The sequence below is a fragment of the Trichomycterus rosablanca genome, chromosome 22, assembly GCF_030014385.1.
Source record: "Trichomycterus rosablanca isolate fTriRos1 chromosome 22, fTriRos1.hap1, whole genome shotgun sequence".
Classification (NCBI taxonomy): Eukaryota; Metazoa; Chordata; class Actinopteri; order Siluriformes; family Trichomycteridae; genus Trichomycterus; species Trichomycterus rosablanca.
In genome coordinates, this window is record NC_086009.1 from 5,522,920 (window position 1) to 5,538,282 (window position 15,363).

Here is a 15,363-nt window from a genome sequence, read left to right on the forward strand (position 1 = left end):
GAGCGTGGACATAAACATTAAAAACACTATATGATTACCTTTTTAGGGTCCATGTTGAACTTCTTGCGGCCCATGGCCACTTGCTTATTCCTCTGCATGTTTTTCCTGCAGATAATAAAGGAACAGAAGACTTTTATAATATATAATATTTTGTGAAGCTATTGTTGGGATCCATTGTACCAGGTTGGGCTCACAAATACAGATGGCACATGGTGTTTACATGAACCTAGCCATTAAGGGGATTAATATCAGTGCACCCTTAGTGCCAGTCTGAAGCATGGAGCAACAGAAGGGTTGCATTAAGAAGGGCACTGGGCGTAAAAAACTACACCAAATCAAATATGTAGACGAATGATTTGCGATGAGGACCCCGAACGAGAGCAGCCAAATGGAATCATTCTATTGTTGGGATTTAAAGTAGTTTTCTTATAAACAAACTGTCTTTTTCTTCATTCAGAAAAATGTTAAAAAGTCATTTTATTAATATGATAAAGTATTTTAAAAAGCTGCTTTGTATAGCTCACTTAAACATCATTTTTGAGTTAAGCCAGCTCGCTCACGTAATTAATAAAGAAGAAACCCCTTTACTGAATATGATAATATAGTACCCTGGTAGTTATCAGTTCTCCATAGTGCATTCTGACTTCTGAGTTGTGTGGAAGCTTGCACAGAACATGTCTGTACACATCATTTACAGCAGATTGGCTCCACACCGCAGACACAAAGACCACTCATAAAGCAGACATTACTGCCAATAAATGGATCCTAAAAGTGCTCACCCGATCAAAACAACTGCATACAAAAAGCTTTAAAAACACTGAGCGCTTCAACCAGGGTTATTTTGTAAAGGGTTACAATCCTCCTGCACTCAGGCTCTTCTCTGGAGATTCCTTATTGTGTGTTTCACCAAAAACATGTGTAAATTATTCAAGTGGTTCCTGTTAGAAGTGGGAGTGAGCTGATGAAAGATTTACATGCAAGGTTGTATGGAAATTTCAATGTAATGTTGTTTTGGAACAGGACTGGTGGCCACTGCTCCCAGTTTGGGCATTAATGTTTAATGGAATGAGTAAGATGGACTATGACTCGATCCAGTGTAAATTACCTCTCCTCAGTGGAGCCCAGGTTCTCAATCTCACTGGTAACCTCGGCTATCTCATCCTTCAAACGCTGCAAAGAAAAAACATGATTGTTTCGGTAAGAGAAGAATTACAAAGACATTTCTTTACATCAAGACTTCACGTCAGCCTGAGGTGCAAAGCATCTGGAACAATTATGTTTATAAGTACCATATATCAAACATGGGATAACACTGAGGACTTTTATTTAAACATTTTGTTATTTTAAAGATTACAGACCTAGATATAGACGGACCTCTTTGGGCATGAAAAATAGTTGATTGATTGTATATATGTATTATTAATGGTAAAAAATGACCAATTCAGATGCACTTAGACACTCTTACCTTAGAATAGACTTATATAATTGAGTCTGATACAGCAGCCTTGGTCTTGTGGGCTGTCTCCTGTAAGCTTTAACAGGATTCCCGGTCAGGCTGACTCACATACTTGGCATTTCAACTGTAGAACACTACATTCCTGCACTGCGCTATTATTACTGGCCAAGTTGATGTTTGTCAACCCTTCAGGGCGTATAACCAGGCTGCAGGTTACATTCTGCAATATGCATAGACTTGCAGTTGGTGACGTGCAGCTGGTAAGAATCGAACACATGCTTATAGTAGCACCTTTATCGAACCACTGAGAATGTTGGACCGGATTGAAATATTTCAGGTATTTTGTTTGTTGCAGAGAAAGCTTGAGTGATGGAGTAAATGCTATGGCTGTATTTATGAAACAGGAGATGGTTTAGGGTGAGCTTGGTTACCTGTATGTCGTCCAGCAGCTCCTGCTTGCGCCGCCGGATGTTCTCCAGCTCCTGCTGCTCTTCAGGCGTGAGGTCGTCTGGCACTGGGGGTAAAACAGGAGACATTGTCATAAAGACATAATGGGACATTATAAGCTTGTGGGAAATCAGTTAACCATTGACTAATGACAGTTGATTACTGGTTAAAAGAATATACGTTTTTATACATTTTTCTTGTTGTATAAGTAATAAGAGTTGTTATTTGAGAGAACGTTCACTTCTAAATCTTAGTCATGGAAAAAGATCCAAGACACATGATATAATATGCATTAACTGAAAACAGAAATACAGCAGTAAAATCACTGCAATGGCTACATGTTAGGGCTGGGCGATATATCTAGATTTTATAAAATATCGATATATTTTCATACGCGATATAAGATAAGACAATATCGTCTATATCGATATAGATGTTGCGTTCCAATTAGATACGACAGTTCGTCTTTCTCTTCTCCCAGTTAGTCTCTGAGCATATTCACCTGCCCCGCCTCTCTCCCTCACTGAACACAACTAAATCAAGCACAAGTGTTATAAACAGTAATAATAACGTAACGGTGTGTCTCCTGTTGTTCTGACTCTTGTGTTTGTATATGTGATGTGCATGTATAGATATTTGCTATATCTGTAAAAAACATTATGGGGAGTGATTTCTGTACTGGATGTTGTACGTGGTCGTGTTAGCTTATACTTTATGATCGCCCGACGTCCGAGACTCATTTATTTATTTATCTTCTATCATAGTATTTCTTGTTCTTGGCCAATAAACAACCAAAAATTAATAAAATTGCATGAACTAACTCTGCAGTAAACAAGGAGCAAACAGCAATTAAACAACAAATAAAGCTGTTAAATAATAATAAAGTGCATGAAGCAGAACGCTGATTAAAATGCATTAAATGTTGTAATAGTTACACAGTAACATGAACGATTAGTTCTGCCTGTATTACAGAACTGAGTTCTATACGGTAAAATTTTTTTAATGTAAATGTTGTGGCGACATATACTGTACATAATAACATAATAACATGTGAGGGGGGTTTAACGAGAACGCTATATTTAATGTCACACAAGCTCAGTGCAAAACAACAGAAGAACACGAGCACAGACGGAAACGATAAATTCCGACACCTTCCCTACACACTCGCTCCCTGCGCCCTATAGTGCACTTAACATTCTTAAAGGGCCAGACAATATATTTGTAATTGCTATCCGGTATGTACCAGCATGCCTCTGAACGTTGAGGAAACGTTGAGGGAACATTTGTGTGGAAACGTTCGTGAAGGAACATTGAGGAAACGTTCGTGGGGAACATTGAGGGAACATTCGTAAATGAACGTTGAGGAAATGTTGAGGGGGAACGTTGAGGGAACGTTCGTATGGAAATGTTGGGGGAACGTTCGTGGGGAAACGTTGGGGGAACGTTCGTGGGGGAACGTTGGGGGAACGTTCATGGGGGGAACGTTGAGGGAACGTTCGTGGGGGAACGTTGGGGGAACGTTCGTGGGGGAACGTTGGGGGAACGTTCGTGCGGGAACGTTGATGGAACGTTCGTGATGGAACGTTGGGGGAACGTTCGTGGGGGAACGTTGGGGGAACGTTCGTGAAGGAACGTTCGGGGGGGAACGTTGAAGGAACGTGAGGGGGGAACGTGAGGGGGGAACGTTGAGGTAGATTGTTGGGAATGGTTGAGTGAATTGTTGAGAAAACGTTTGGGTTTTCAACAATCCACCCAAACGTTCCCTCAACAATCCACCCAAACGTTCCCTCAACAATCCACCCAAACGTTCCCTCAACAATCCACCCAAACGTTCCCTCAACAATTCACCCAAACGTTCCCTCAACAATCCACCCAAACGTTCCCTCAACAATCCACCCAAACGTTCCCTCAACAATCCACCCAAACGTTCCCTCAACAATCCACCCAAACGTTCCCTCAACAATCCACCCAAACGTTCCCTCAACAATCCACCCAAACGTTCCCTCAACAATTCACCCAAACGTTCCCTCAACAATCCACCCAAACGTTCCCTCAACAATCCACCCAAACGTTCCCTCAACAATTCACCCAAACGTTCCCTCAACAATCCACCCAAACGTTCCCTCAACAATCCACCCAAACGTTCCCTCAACAATCCACCCAAACGTTCCCTCAACAATCCACCCAAATGTTCCCTCAACAATCCACCCAACCGTTCCCTCAACAATCCACCCAACCGTTCCCTTAACAATCCACCCAAACGTTCCCTCAACAATCCACCCAAACGTTCCCTCAACAATCCACCCAAACGTTCCCTCAACAATCCACCCAAACGTTCCCTCAACTGTTGAGAAAACGTTTGGGTGGATTTTTGAAAAAGTGAAGCTTCCCCAGCATGAATTTTAATAAAAGTGCCTGTAAAATTTTTTTGAACATGTAGCTTTGTCTCAGAAGTGTCTTTTTGTTATTACCTTATGGGATAAAAAAATATCGAAATATATATCGTATATCGCTGTTCAGCGAAAAAATATTGAGATATTATTTTTGATCCATATCGCCCAGCTCCACTACATGTGGATCAACAATAGAATAAATGAAGCCCCTGAGATTGTCTTTCTTAGATATTATATGAGCTTGGCCTTCCAGTGGCCCTCTCAGGCTAATTGTCAACGCTGACGCTTCTTTCCTCCATTCATGAAGGCCAAAGGGCAGTTCAGTGGTCAGAGGTTAGTTCAGCTCTCAGGTCACCCATCAGAGGAGATAACTTTTTGCAGTGACACAATAAAAGCTGAGTTGCATTTCATTATTTTGTAAGCTTTGTTAATGTGATTTATCTCTAAAACTAAGAAATTTCTACTTATGAATATTAGTAATAAAAAAAGTTACATTTGTTTACCCTGGGAACAAGTTCAGTTTTAGCTGTGGGTAAACTTGTGCGTTCTGACACATTAAAAAATGCTGTTTTTTTAGGTTGGCCACTACAACTGCACATCAGACCAAAAAGTATGTTCTAAAAAGATAAATGATTGTGTTTATAAAATAAAAAGGGGATTGATGGCAAAGGTTTGCTTCAATTTAAATTAAACCTTTACAATTGGATGTTTCTAATTATACAATGTAGTAAATATTTATCAACTTAATATTAGTATTATGGTCTAGACATACTTTATGAAGACTTAATTTAGGGGCAAACAATTATATGAACTAATTAATTAAGCAAATAATCTTAAAATCATCTGAGGATTTCAGTCTAAAGTTTTATGACAGGAAATCAGTTTTAAAAACATTTTTGATTGCTGGAAATACCCGTAAATGCAATTACCGTAACCAAGCCTAGTTTCTTTTTTAGTGCATCAACAAAATGACAAACACCTACAGATTTTAACTAATTACTGCACTATAATTGACAAAGTTTTCTAAATATTTCTGACTTCTGAGGGCTGCAGGCATTATATTATGTTCCTGAACACAAAAATACAATAATAAATCTGACAAATTTCTCTGCTCTCAAGTTAAGAAAACAAGTAAAGAAACTAAATGAACAGAACTTTAACCAGCCTGAGGCGTCATGAGGATTCGACAGGCCAAATGAGAATCATACACTGGGTCTACCCACACAGCCCTTTCTCAAGAACAACTTCTACATGCATGGGTTTTCCCCAACACAAACACTACAAAATGTTTACATGTTCAGCAGAAAGTGAGCACTTCATCAGTGATTCCATCTAGGGAAGCAAAAATGTGAACAGAAGTTCACTTAGTATCAGCTCATGAAAGACTAGCAATGCTTTTTGTGGGTTAGATCATGAGTAATCATAAAATAAGTAGATCGTCAACAGCAGTCTGTTTACCTTAGCTTTAAGTCTAGGCTATAGCTTGGATGCAATTGTTGCTTTGCATGATCATATAACAGCCAACAGATATCAGAATGATCATTTCCCTCACACATAAACAATTAAACAATTTAAGAGTTGTTCATTAGACACAAAAATAAGACCAAGCACTTCTCTTGGCCTCTCCAAATCACCAGGTGAAAAACATTATTGCAGTAACATTAACGTGAAGTGATCTCTACTTTTTCCATCCCTGGATGAACTTAAAGTAGTCACTTCTTGAACAATGCTTAAAAATCCCACCACAAGCCATTCAAGACTTGGACTGCAGCATTCAAACAACAATGTTCTAGAGGCCAAGAGTGACCCCACTTCGTATTGACTCGTTCATATGAATATTCTTACAGGTCATTCCACACTGGCACCCACTCTACAGCTGCACTTTCATTAAACAACATAGATTAACATTAAAGCAAACTCTCTAATGGAATAGTTCATATTAGCCAGTCCTACTTGTATGTGAAAATAATGATACAAAACCATTATGCTTCATTAATCATAACTGTTTTTTTTTTTTTTTTTTTTTTTCACCCAGCTAAACGGTCCTCAATTCATGCCTTATGAGCTTGCAAGAGATTCCACTATCCATTATCCAGCGTAGGACTCAAAGCATGACCACTCACAATTGGCCTGACCCTAAACTTTGACGAAAAACTATTAAGACTAAGCGTAGTATGCTGTAAGAGAGAGCACTTAGTGTTAGACCGGGAAGCGTGGGTCTAACTGGCGAAGGAACAGTAGCACAATGGGTGGATCAGAGAAGCACCCACACAACCTTCATGTGAACTGTTATACTTACGCTTAAATAACGTCATATGAAATGTAGCCTATTCACCATGCTTTATTAATTTAAATCTAACATAGACTCATTTCTCACCATGATGTGTCAAACATCAAAATAAACAGTCCATATCAAAAGTATGTCTTAGGGCTATAGCTTAACTTTAAACAACCTGACTGCATGCACCAGGAGTAATGGGCCTCTATGTAAATAACAATCAAGTGGCCTGCAAAACCTTAAGGTTACCAAGGTCATCTACAGCTAGTCTCATCTTACAGCTCAGCCATAAACTCACAGCTAGACAGCTTAGTATTTCTTACTTTATTACTTGAGCTTGACCCCATGGAATCAAAATAAACAACTGTCATCAAAGCAATGCACCCAGAAGTTCACACACTAAAACTCACTAATGTGTCTTGACTCATTCATGCTAGTTATAACATAAGTGCAAATTTTGGAGCAATTTTGGAAATCAAAACAGCAAAACTGCTTTTGCACAGACTGTGCCATGGTTTCCGAAGGACTAAGACTGTGCAGCTTACCTTGCTTACCATGCTACAGTCACACACCATGCAGATGTGTTGACTTAGCTAGTGAGTGAGAACTGAAAGACAAATATCTACCAGACATAAAGTCTTTCTAAACAAGCCAGCAGCTCAGCTGATGCTCAAATGGGATGTGAATATGCCAGCAGCAAAACCACTTAAAACAGAGCTTATTCAAATGATAAGCCCAAAAAAGAACTTAATTAAATGGTAAGCCTAATTCTAAACATTCATTGTGAATATTTAACATCTGGGCTGTAGATTTGTTGGATTAACCCATATTGATTAAAAAACAGAAGCTTTGAGAAGTATAGAGACTTACCACACTTATTGTCAGTGCAGTTCATAGCCAACTATTGCATTTTCATTACTACCTGGGTCTGGAGTGCAAACGGGGCTTCATTTCTCCCATTATTCAGTTTGCCAATAATGGCTTGAATGAATTGTGAAAGCTACAGTTTTAGTTTTGCATGATGCTAATATGTTAGCCTAAATGTAAACGTAACAACACTTTTAAATAAATTAAAGATATTAAACACTTTCACAATCCTACTACGTATTGTGTATAAAAGATGATGCCTAAAACCTTCAGCATTAACAGAAAAACCAGTCTAACCTCAGTCCAAACTCTCACGATCACACATAACTGACCTGATTTTGTAATCCTGTGAGGAATTTAGATTTTCTTTACAAATCACCATCCATTTGTGGTTTACTTCTTCATTCACCCTTCAGTCATAACCAGTCAAGAAAAAAGTGAGAACTGATGACAGATATGTTTGTCCATCATATAATCCAAAGCAAAGGAAACAGTCCAATGCAGAAGAAAAAGTAATTATCCTTAAACAGCATAATTTTCTATCATTCCTGCATGAATCAGCTTGCTAACACATACACACAGAAAAAAAGGTCTGTATAGCGGGGCTTGTTCCACAGAACTGTGACTTAGCAAGTCCATCTGGTGATGTTCCCTCTCTCTCTATTCCTCTCTCTCATTTGCTCACCCACTCACTCCCTCTGCCTCTTAATGTCCATTGCTGAGGCACTGCTGTCACTCCACCCAGTGGACACTTTATTTTCTTCATCCACCTCTGACATCATACAACTAGGGCTGAGTTCGAATCTCAGTGGTGCTATCAGCCAGCTAGATGTCTACACAGGCATGATTTTTTTTTACTTTGCATTCAGTGTTTCCCAGACCCACTGCAACCCTGACCAGAAAAAAAAAAAACAGGTGATGAAAGCAAAATTATATTTTGTGGAAAAGTGAGATTAGACTAGTAAATTCGCAGCCCAGAATTGCTGTGAGAAGTTGAAGCTGGACATCACAAAGGATTGTCAGAGAGGTCAGAATCAAGATGGACCATGTTTGAACGTGTGCATGTGAGCCAGATTATCCCCCTAAACTATTTCCCTCTTTTTTCTGTCTATGAAAAACATGAATATTGAATTCTAGAGATGATGCTCATCAATAGCTGTGCATCATCATCACACTTTACTCCATCATCAAATCCCCCAAAACCCAAAGGTGTGTAAAGTAACCCTGACTTACTCATTACTCAGGCCTTTATTCATGTAGAGTTTCTCCTTGTTCCTGTGTGAAGCTGACTACAGTTTAATTTGGGAGAGTGTTATCTCAGCACAGTCACCACACTGTCAGCTTTAATGCAGACTGACAAAATCCTTAGTCATGCAGTAGCTGTTCCAACTTGCCTTTTACAATGCTGTCTGCTACAAATGCTATAAGGCTTGCAATGGATGGGCGCTCGGTCCAGAGTATTCCTGCTTTGCGTCCAACGTCTCCCAATAAAATCGGACCTGCTATGACCATGACCAGGATGACCAGGAAGTAGTTGAAAATAAAAAAAAAATAAAAATGAAATAAATGAATTCTGTGTAATTCATTTAGACAAAATCCTCCTAATGTGATAGCTTTATTTAGTGCAGACATAGCACACTGACATTTAAATACAGCATTATAAAACAGCTGTGTAGTACAGTAAATTATTGGAGTTTTGGAAACTTTGTGATATGGAATTCATGCCCGGTCAGTTTGTGATGGGATGGATGGTCAGATAAAGTCTCTCCAAAACAAACACAGACAGGGATTTGCAGCATAAACATCCTGCAGCATGTGTGACCAAATTAAAGCATCAAGAATCTGCTAAACCGGAACACATACAGTGAAAGACAAACCAAACATCTGCCTATTTTAAGAGGAAAGAACTGTATAGTCCAGAGCCTATGGAAAACTAATGCACTAAAGAGTTATAGGTAGTGGTATCTAGTGGTTAAGGTACTGGACTAGTGATTAGATCAATGGTTTAAGACCCACCACCATTAAGTTTCCAATGTTGGGCCCTAAACCCTTTATTGCTTACATAGTATCTGCCAAAAATAAAATCCATTTGGATAAAAGTGTCTGCTAAATGCTATAAATGTAAAAAAGAAAAAAAAAACAGAGAACGCTACTTTACATGTCACACAAGCTCAGTGCAAAACACGAGAGCGGAAACGGTACAAATCCGATCTCTTCCCTACACACTCGCTCCCTACGCACATAAAATTCTTAAAGGGCCAGACAATATATTTTATAATTCACATTACACGACAGGTGAGACATTCTTTTTTCTTAATATAGCGCTTTTATTTAGGAAAAAATAGTTCTTACATAGGCAGGAAAATCTATGGCAGACAAGAGTCAGAACAGCGGATTGGGCGTAACGTTATTATTACTGTTTGCTCCTTTTTCTCAACACTTGTGCTCGATTTACACTGAAGATATATTTAGTAAATAAGTACATGTTCGCGCATGCACGCGCTTGTGTTCATTTCCGGTTGAACTGATAAAAAATGTTGATTTTGAAAAATTAAAAGACGAGCTGTTTTTCAGTTTCTGCTTGTTAGCTCACAGCTAACGCTAGCCAGTGTGGCTCTTCACTCGTCTCTCTGTGTTAACACCAGTAAGCACCCCACAGCCAATCAGCGAGCTCCAACCGCCTACCCCTCCCACCCCTCCCTCACTGTGGATGCGCGCATGTCCTAAAGTCTCAGTTTTCAAGGTAAACCTGAAGCAGAAATTTGGCGCTTCACATTTAAAAAATACCGTCACCATTTTTGAATACCGTCACCATTTTTAAATACCGTCACCATTTTTAAATACCGTCACCATTTTTAAATACCGTCACCATTTTTGAATACCGTCACCATTTTTAAATACCGTCACCATTTTTAAATACCGCGGTATACGGTAATATCGTCATACCGCCCAACCCTATGTGGCAGCATACATTAAGTCTGTTCTATGCATAATGCAGGCGTGGTGACATCATCAAAGCACTTATATTTCAATTTTCTCAGATTACGCCACCTTTATGCTGCTAAAATAGCCACATGACTGTGCATCTCTAAATGTTCAGCACAAAGTAGAACTGTGTGAGCTTGCTAATCAAGAAATAACAGAAAATGCTAATCAGCTAAACGGGGCAGAAAACAAAGCGTAAGATCACAGCCCAGCGGCACTGGCAAGACTCTGACCATTGTTAACGTAAAGTTGGAAGCACAAACCTTGTTTTATAAAACTGGTTTTATACATCTGTTAGAGATGAGTGTGGTTGAAGTACCTGAACTATATAATTAGAGGCGGTGTCCACATACTTGTAGTCACACAGTGTTTCATGTTGCAGTAATAGAATTATAAAGAAATCACCTAATTCTAGGTGTTTGTTAAAACATAATATGTTGGCTTAGCCTGTAAACATAATGCTCTGAACCTAGGATACACTAGACACAAATCCAGTGCAACTTTGCCATGGTGAACAGCGCAGTGGTGAGATCATGTGACCGGTATCAGCAGAGTAGGCCGTGAATATCAGGTATAAGCAAATAGTTGAGCTGCACAAAACAACTACAAATCAATCCTGTGTCCCATTTTTCAGTGAAACAGAGTAACAAAACTCCTGCCCACCCCCACAATCCCCTGTGGCTTTGGGCCAGCACTTCCTTGCTTGGGTTAACCATAAGGCGCTGTTTCCTGTTAAGGCTTTAGCTCAGAACAGTGATCAGTGAGAGAGCAAAGTACACACCCTATGTGTGGGAAAGGCAGCTCTCACAACATCCTGCTTCTTTACAGTCAATACTAACCCCAAGTTTGATATGAAATGGTCGCTGTCATTGCCAATTAATATCTACCAAGACGCACTAACTTTTTGTGACTTTTAAAATTAAAGCAGCTTTAGCAACAAAAAACTTATTTTAAAAGATTTACGTAACGTAACAGCACAATCCATTTAAAATGCAAGAAAACAAAATTCTAAGCCTAAAAGATGACGTTTTAAGCTAGTAACAGCAATTTTGCTTAGAAAATTTGGCTTTGTTCACACTACGGTTGGTCAGAATAGATCTGGTTATACACATAAATACACAATATTATCAATTAACAAGGTCTTTCCTAGGCAGCACTGTGGCAGAGCTGGTAGAGTGGCTACCTTACAACATAATCGTCTTCTGCTTTGCCTCAACTACAGATCCATGCACTTCTACAATAGACAAACTATGCTCAACAACAGCAGCTTGTCTTCTGCTACTGTGGACGCAGGGTCAATATCACCAGCCCCCGCACCAACCCACCCACGCTCACCCACAAGCTCAAATTTCCATTTCAACCTTGCTGAAGCTCTTTAGGATGCACAACAAACCTGCCATGCTCGGCTAATTCGCTACATATACCACAGCGAGGCATTTTCTGTATAAGAAATCTAGTAGAGATTTGGGTTTTTAGGAAGAAATGCAAAATTGTTTGCATTTATTTGCCTCATGTGATTAGAAGAGAACAACACTGTTCTAACAGTGTGCCTGCTCCTGAACACTGAAGTGTGGTCTCATTCATGTCGGTCAGATGGGGTTTCATATTTAAAAAAAAAACCTTTAAACTGTGGGTTGAAAAAAAGTTGCGGACAATACTGATGACTAGCTGGTGTGCGTTAGAACTTGCAGTCACCTGTTCTAGGCCTTTAGTTTCATGTCTGATGAGAGGTATAAAAACCAGCTGCTGTTGGGTGTTTTAAAAATTAATTGGGCGTTTCACAATAAAATAATTCATTCACTAGTAAACGTAGAGGGCCTTTGATTACAGACGGGAAACTTTAGGAATAATTACTATAGTTTAACAGGAAAATAAACGTTTATTGTTGTAAGGTGTGTAAAACAACTTGGTGTAAAATAAAGGTCTTATTACAAACCACGTCACAAAGCCCTACACTTTCAGAAATAGAACTATCAATAAGTAACTTCGTCACAGGGTCTTTTTATATCTTTAGTTTGTATGTTTTATATTGGAAAGTACATCATACCACTGCAGAGACCCGAGTTTAAGTCTCTGTGGTGCCACCCTTCTGGTAAAGCACTTGAAAGACACAGCTGGCTGGGTCTGAGGGAGGGAAGGTCGGATGGGGAATTATGTCTTTGAGGCTGCAATAGCAACTCTTAATGTGTGGCTGAGGTGCCGAATGTGTGAATCCGCTGCCGGCCTGAGGTAAAGAAGCGGCCGGTAGCTTTACGTGTCAAAGGAAACATGCTCAGACTGAAGAAGTCATTCGGATTGAGTGACGAAACGTATCTCTACAACAAACTTGTATCCAGATGAACTGATTCAACTTTGTGGACTAGTCTACAACTCTCCCCAACCACCAGCGAGGTGCGTCCAAGTACAGGGAAATTGCATTTACACAAACTGGGACAATGTAAAAAGGGGAAAAACAAAAAAACAAGAATGTTTGAAGAATTAATATAGTTTTTCTGTACTTGGTATGCAGGAGAAATTGTTGATGTAATTGTCCTCAGCAAAATGATGTCTTATGATTTCTCTGGCTTCTTTTCAATAGGTTCTAAGTGTGATTACAACACCCAGCTCTAACAAACTGGCTGATCAACTTTACCAAATCCATTCTGACTCACCCTCATACTTGCCTAAATGAAATTACTGAAAAGGTACAATGTGTGAAAGGGTGCAACACAAAACAGGTAATACAATAATGCAGCTGCACAAAAGTTAGGCTTATAAACACAGGTTGAAGAAATGAAAGGCAAGGTGAGCAACACAATGCTGCATAAAACGAACAACCACAATGATTACAAAAAAACACCAGATGAGATGACAGGTTTGGGCATTTGACCTCTGAATACTTAACATGTTGCTGACATGAGAATGAACCTGTTAACCAACAGACAGATAACAGCAGATCAGCTGAATGAATCATGTGGTCCACACCCAGAAGACGCTCCAGCATGACTCGAGTCATAACTTCATCATACAGTCTCTCAGTCCATTACCCCTACAACACTCACAACCACCTAGCTGCTAACCTGCACGCTATATCAACTGATTAATTAATTACTGATGATAGACACATTAAAATTCTGAACCTTAACAAATCAGGTTTATAAAAGGCAAGTTCAGGTTTAGAATGGCTGATTCTTACTTACATATACCTGTCTAAAATTCTGTGATCACTTTGTCATAAAGAAATCAATCACATACTTTATATTTTACAGTACATGCTTTCATACAAAATGACTTATAATTGTGCATGAGTACAATTCAAGCAACTGAGGGTTAAGCGTCTAGCTCAAGATCCCCACAGTGGAAACCTGGCAGTAGTGGAACTTAAAACAGAGACCTTCCAATAACTTGCCCAGTACCTTACACCACTACTACTGTCACTACTGTCCTATATTGGTGCATGATGTAGTATTCCACTTTATGCATTGAACACATTCAAATCAGAAAACTACTACACATTACTTACACATTTTAAATATTTGTATTATTTCTTTTTTCATCAACTGCTATCCTGTTTAGGGTTGCAGTGGGTCTTGTACCACAAGGAAAAACTGGGCGCAAGGCAGGAATATCCTAAACAGGGTGGCAATTTATTGATCAAGCTTCTTATGTTAGTCTATATTTGAAAAAACTAATAAACAAAGGTGCCAATTTTGAGCTGTTTGTATATAGCAGATCAGTAATTAATATTGCCATATAACATTAACAACCTGTGGTAAAAGCAATGAGTTAAAGAGATGCTTAATTTAGCCATGAATATGTATTTTGGAACATATTTTTGGAACATGACTTTATCTTTTATCTTTGTTTTCTTTAAAATGTATTTTCGCAAATGGTTTTAAAGCAAAATAATAATAATAATAATAATGACACAGATCTGCTGTTTAAAAAAGCCAGACATGACAAGTTTTGTTTAGTAAGAAATTGTTCATGTCTAGAAAACATTAACTGAAGCTGTACGGATTTCTGTTAACACTACCACTGTAGAAGGCTGCACATTAGACTTTAAATACTGGACTCTATATTGTAAGGTGTCTATTTTTAATAAAATAAGCCAAGACTTACAATGCTTACAAGACCTTACTAGGGTTAATGGAGAGCATTAGTCAGTTGCTGTGTAGGGTCAGCAACTGGTAACTGAAAAGGGGGGGAGGTGTACAGAATACCGTAACATTACGTTCAACAAAAACGTTTAGAAACTCTGTTCAAGTTTTAAAAAACGTTTCTATAAATTACAATGTAAAGTTTATTAGATCGTGTCAGTTATTCTGAGCTTGTATTCAAAAGCGTCGCATTAGCGCTGATGCACTTCCACACTCCAGTTAAACTCACTACACTGTACCCAGACTTGTTGGTTAGCAGTTGGTGCTAGTTGACAGTAGTTGACTTACCCACACCGTCCTCTGATTTTAGCACCATGGCGTCGTCTCTGGTAGCTTTCCGGTCTGTAAACAACCACAAACTGTTCGAGTGGTGAACAAACAACCACTTTTCCACTTGTGGAAAACTTTAGTCAGTAAAATTAGCGCTTTTACAGAACCCAACCGAAACTCCGGATAAGCCGCCGCTTAGCAACGATTTTCGTCCCCGTGTGAAAAGTAGCCTCACACTCGAAAGTAAAATAAAGAACTTATTTAATATTTAAAATTAATACAGCTATCAAAGTGCTTTCTCTTATCTATAAATGTCAGTGAAGTAAGGAAGTCGTTTTCAGTCGAAACTGGCACTGCCCTAATGACGCGTTCCACACTAAAGACCGTTTTGATTCCTCCCCGTGTGCGTGGTGCTAGTACGGGAACGAGTCGACTCTTTGAATCGGATCATTTGAGGTTATGTTCGAACAGACAGGTCAATCGGATTTGCGTTTATGCTGCATTAGACTTGATTCGGAACTAAAAAGG

The 15,363-nt window shown here is 39.1% G+C and overlaps 1 protein-coding gene across 3 annotated transcripts in view; it reads right to left on the minus strand.

The window, feature by feature from the left end:
- Positions 1-15,363, minus strand: part of cyth1a (cytohesin 1a) — a 36,827-nt gene that overhangs the window by 10,020 nt on the left and 11,444 nt on the right. For 2 of the 3 annotated variants that reach the window (XM_062985106.1, XM_062985104.1), the window contains exons 2-4: positions 1,888-1,970; positions 1,106-1,170; positions 39-105 (exon numbers count right to left, since the gene is read on the minus strand). In XM_062985106.1, the coding sequence (XP_062841176.1) occupies positions 39-105; positions 1,106-1,170; positions 1,888-1,970 (215 nt within the window). Of the gene's footprint in view, positions 1-38; positions 106-1,105; positions 1,171-1,887; positions 1,971-14,853; positions 15,198-15,363 lie in introns of those variants that run through there. The other variant, XM_062985105.1, reaches the window with a different exon arrangement.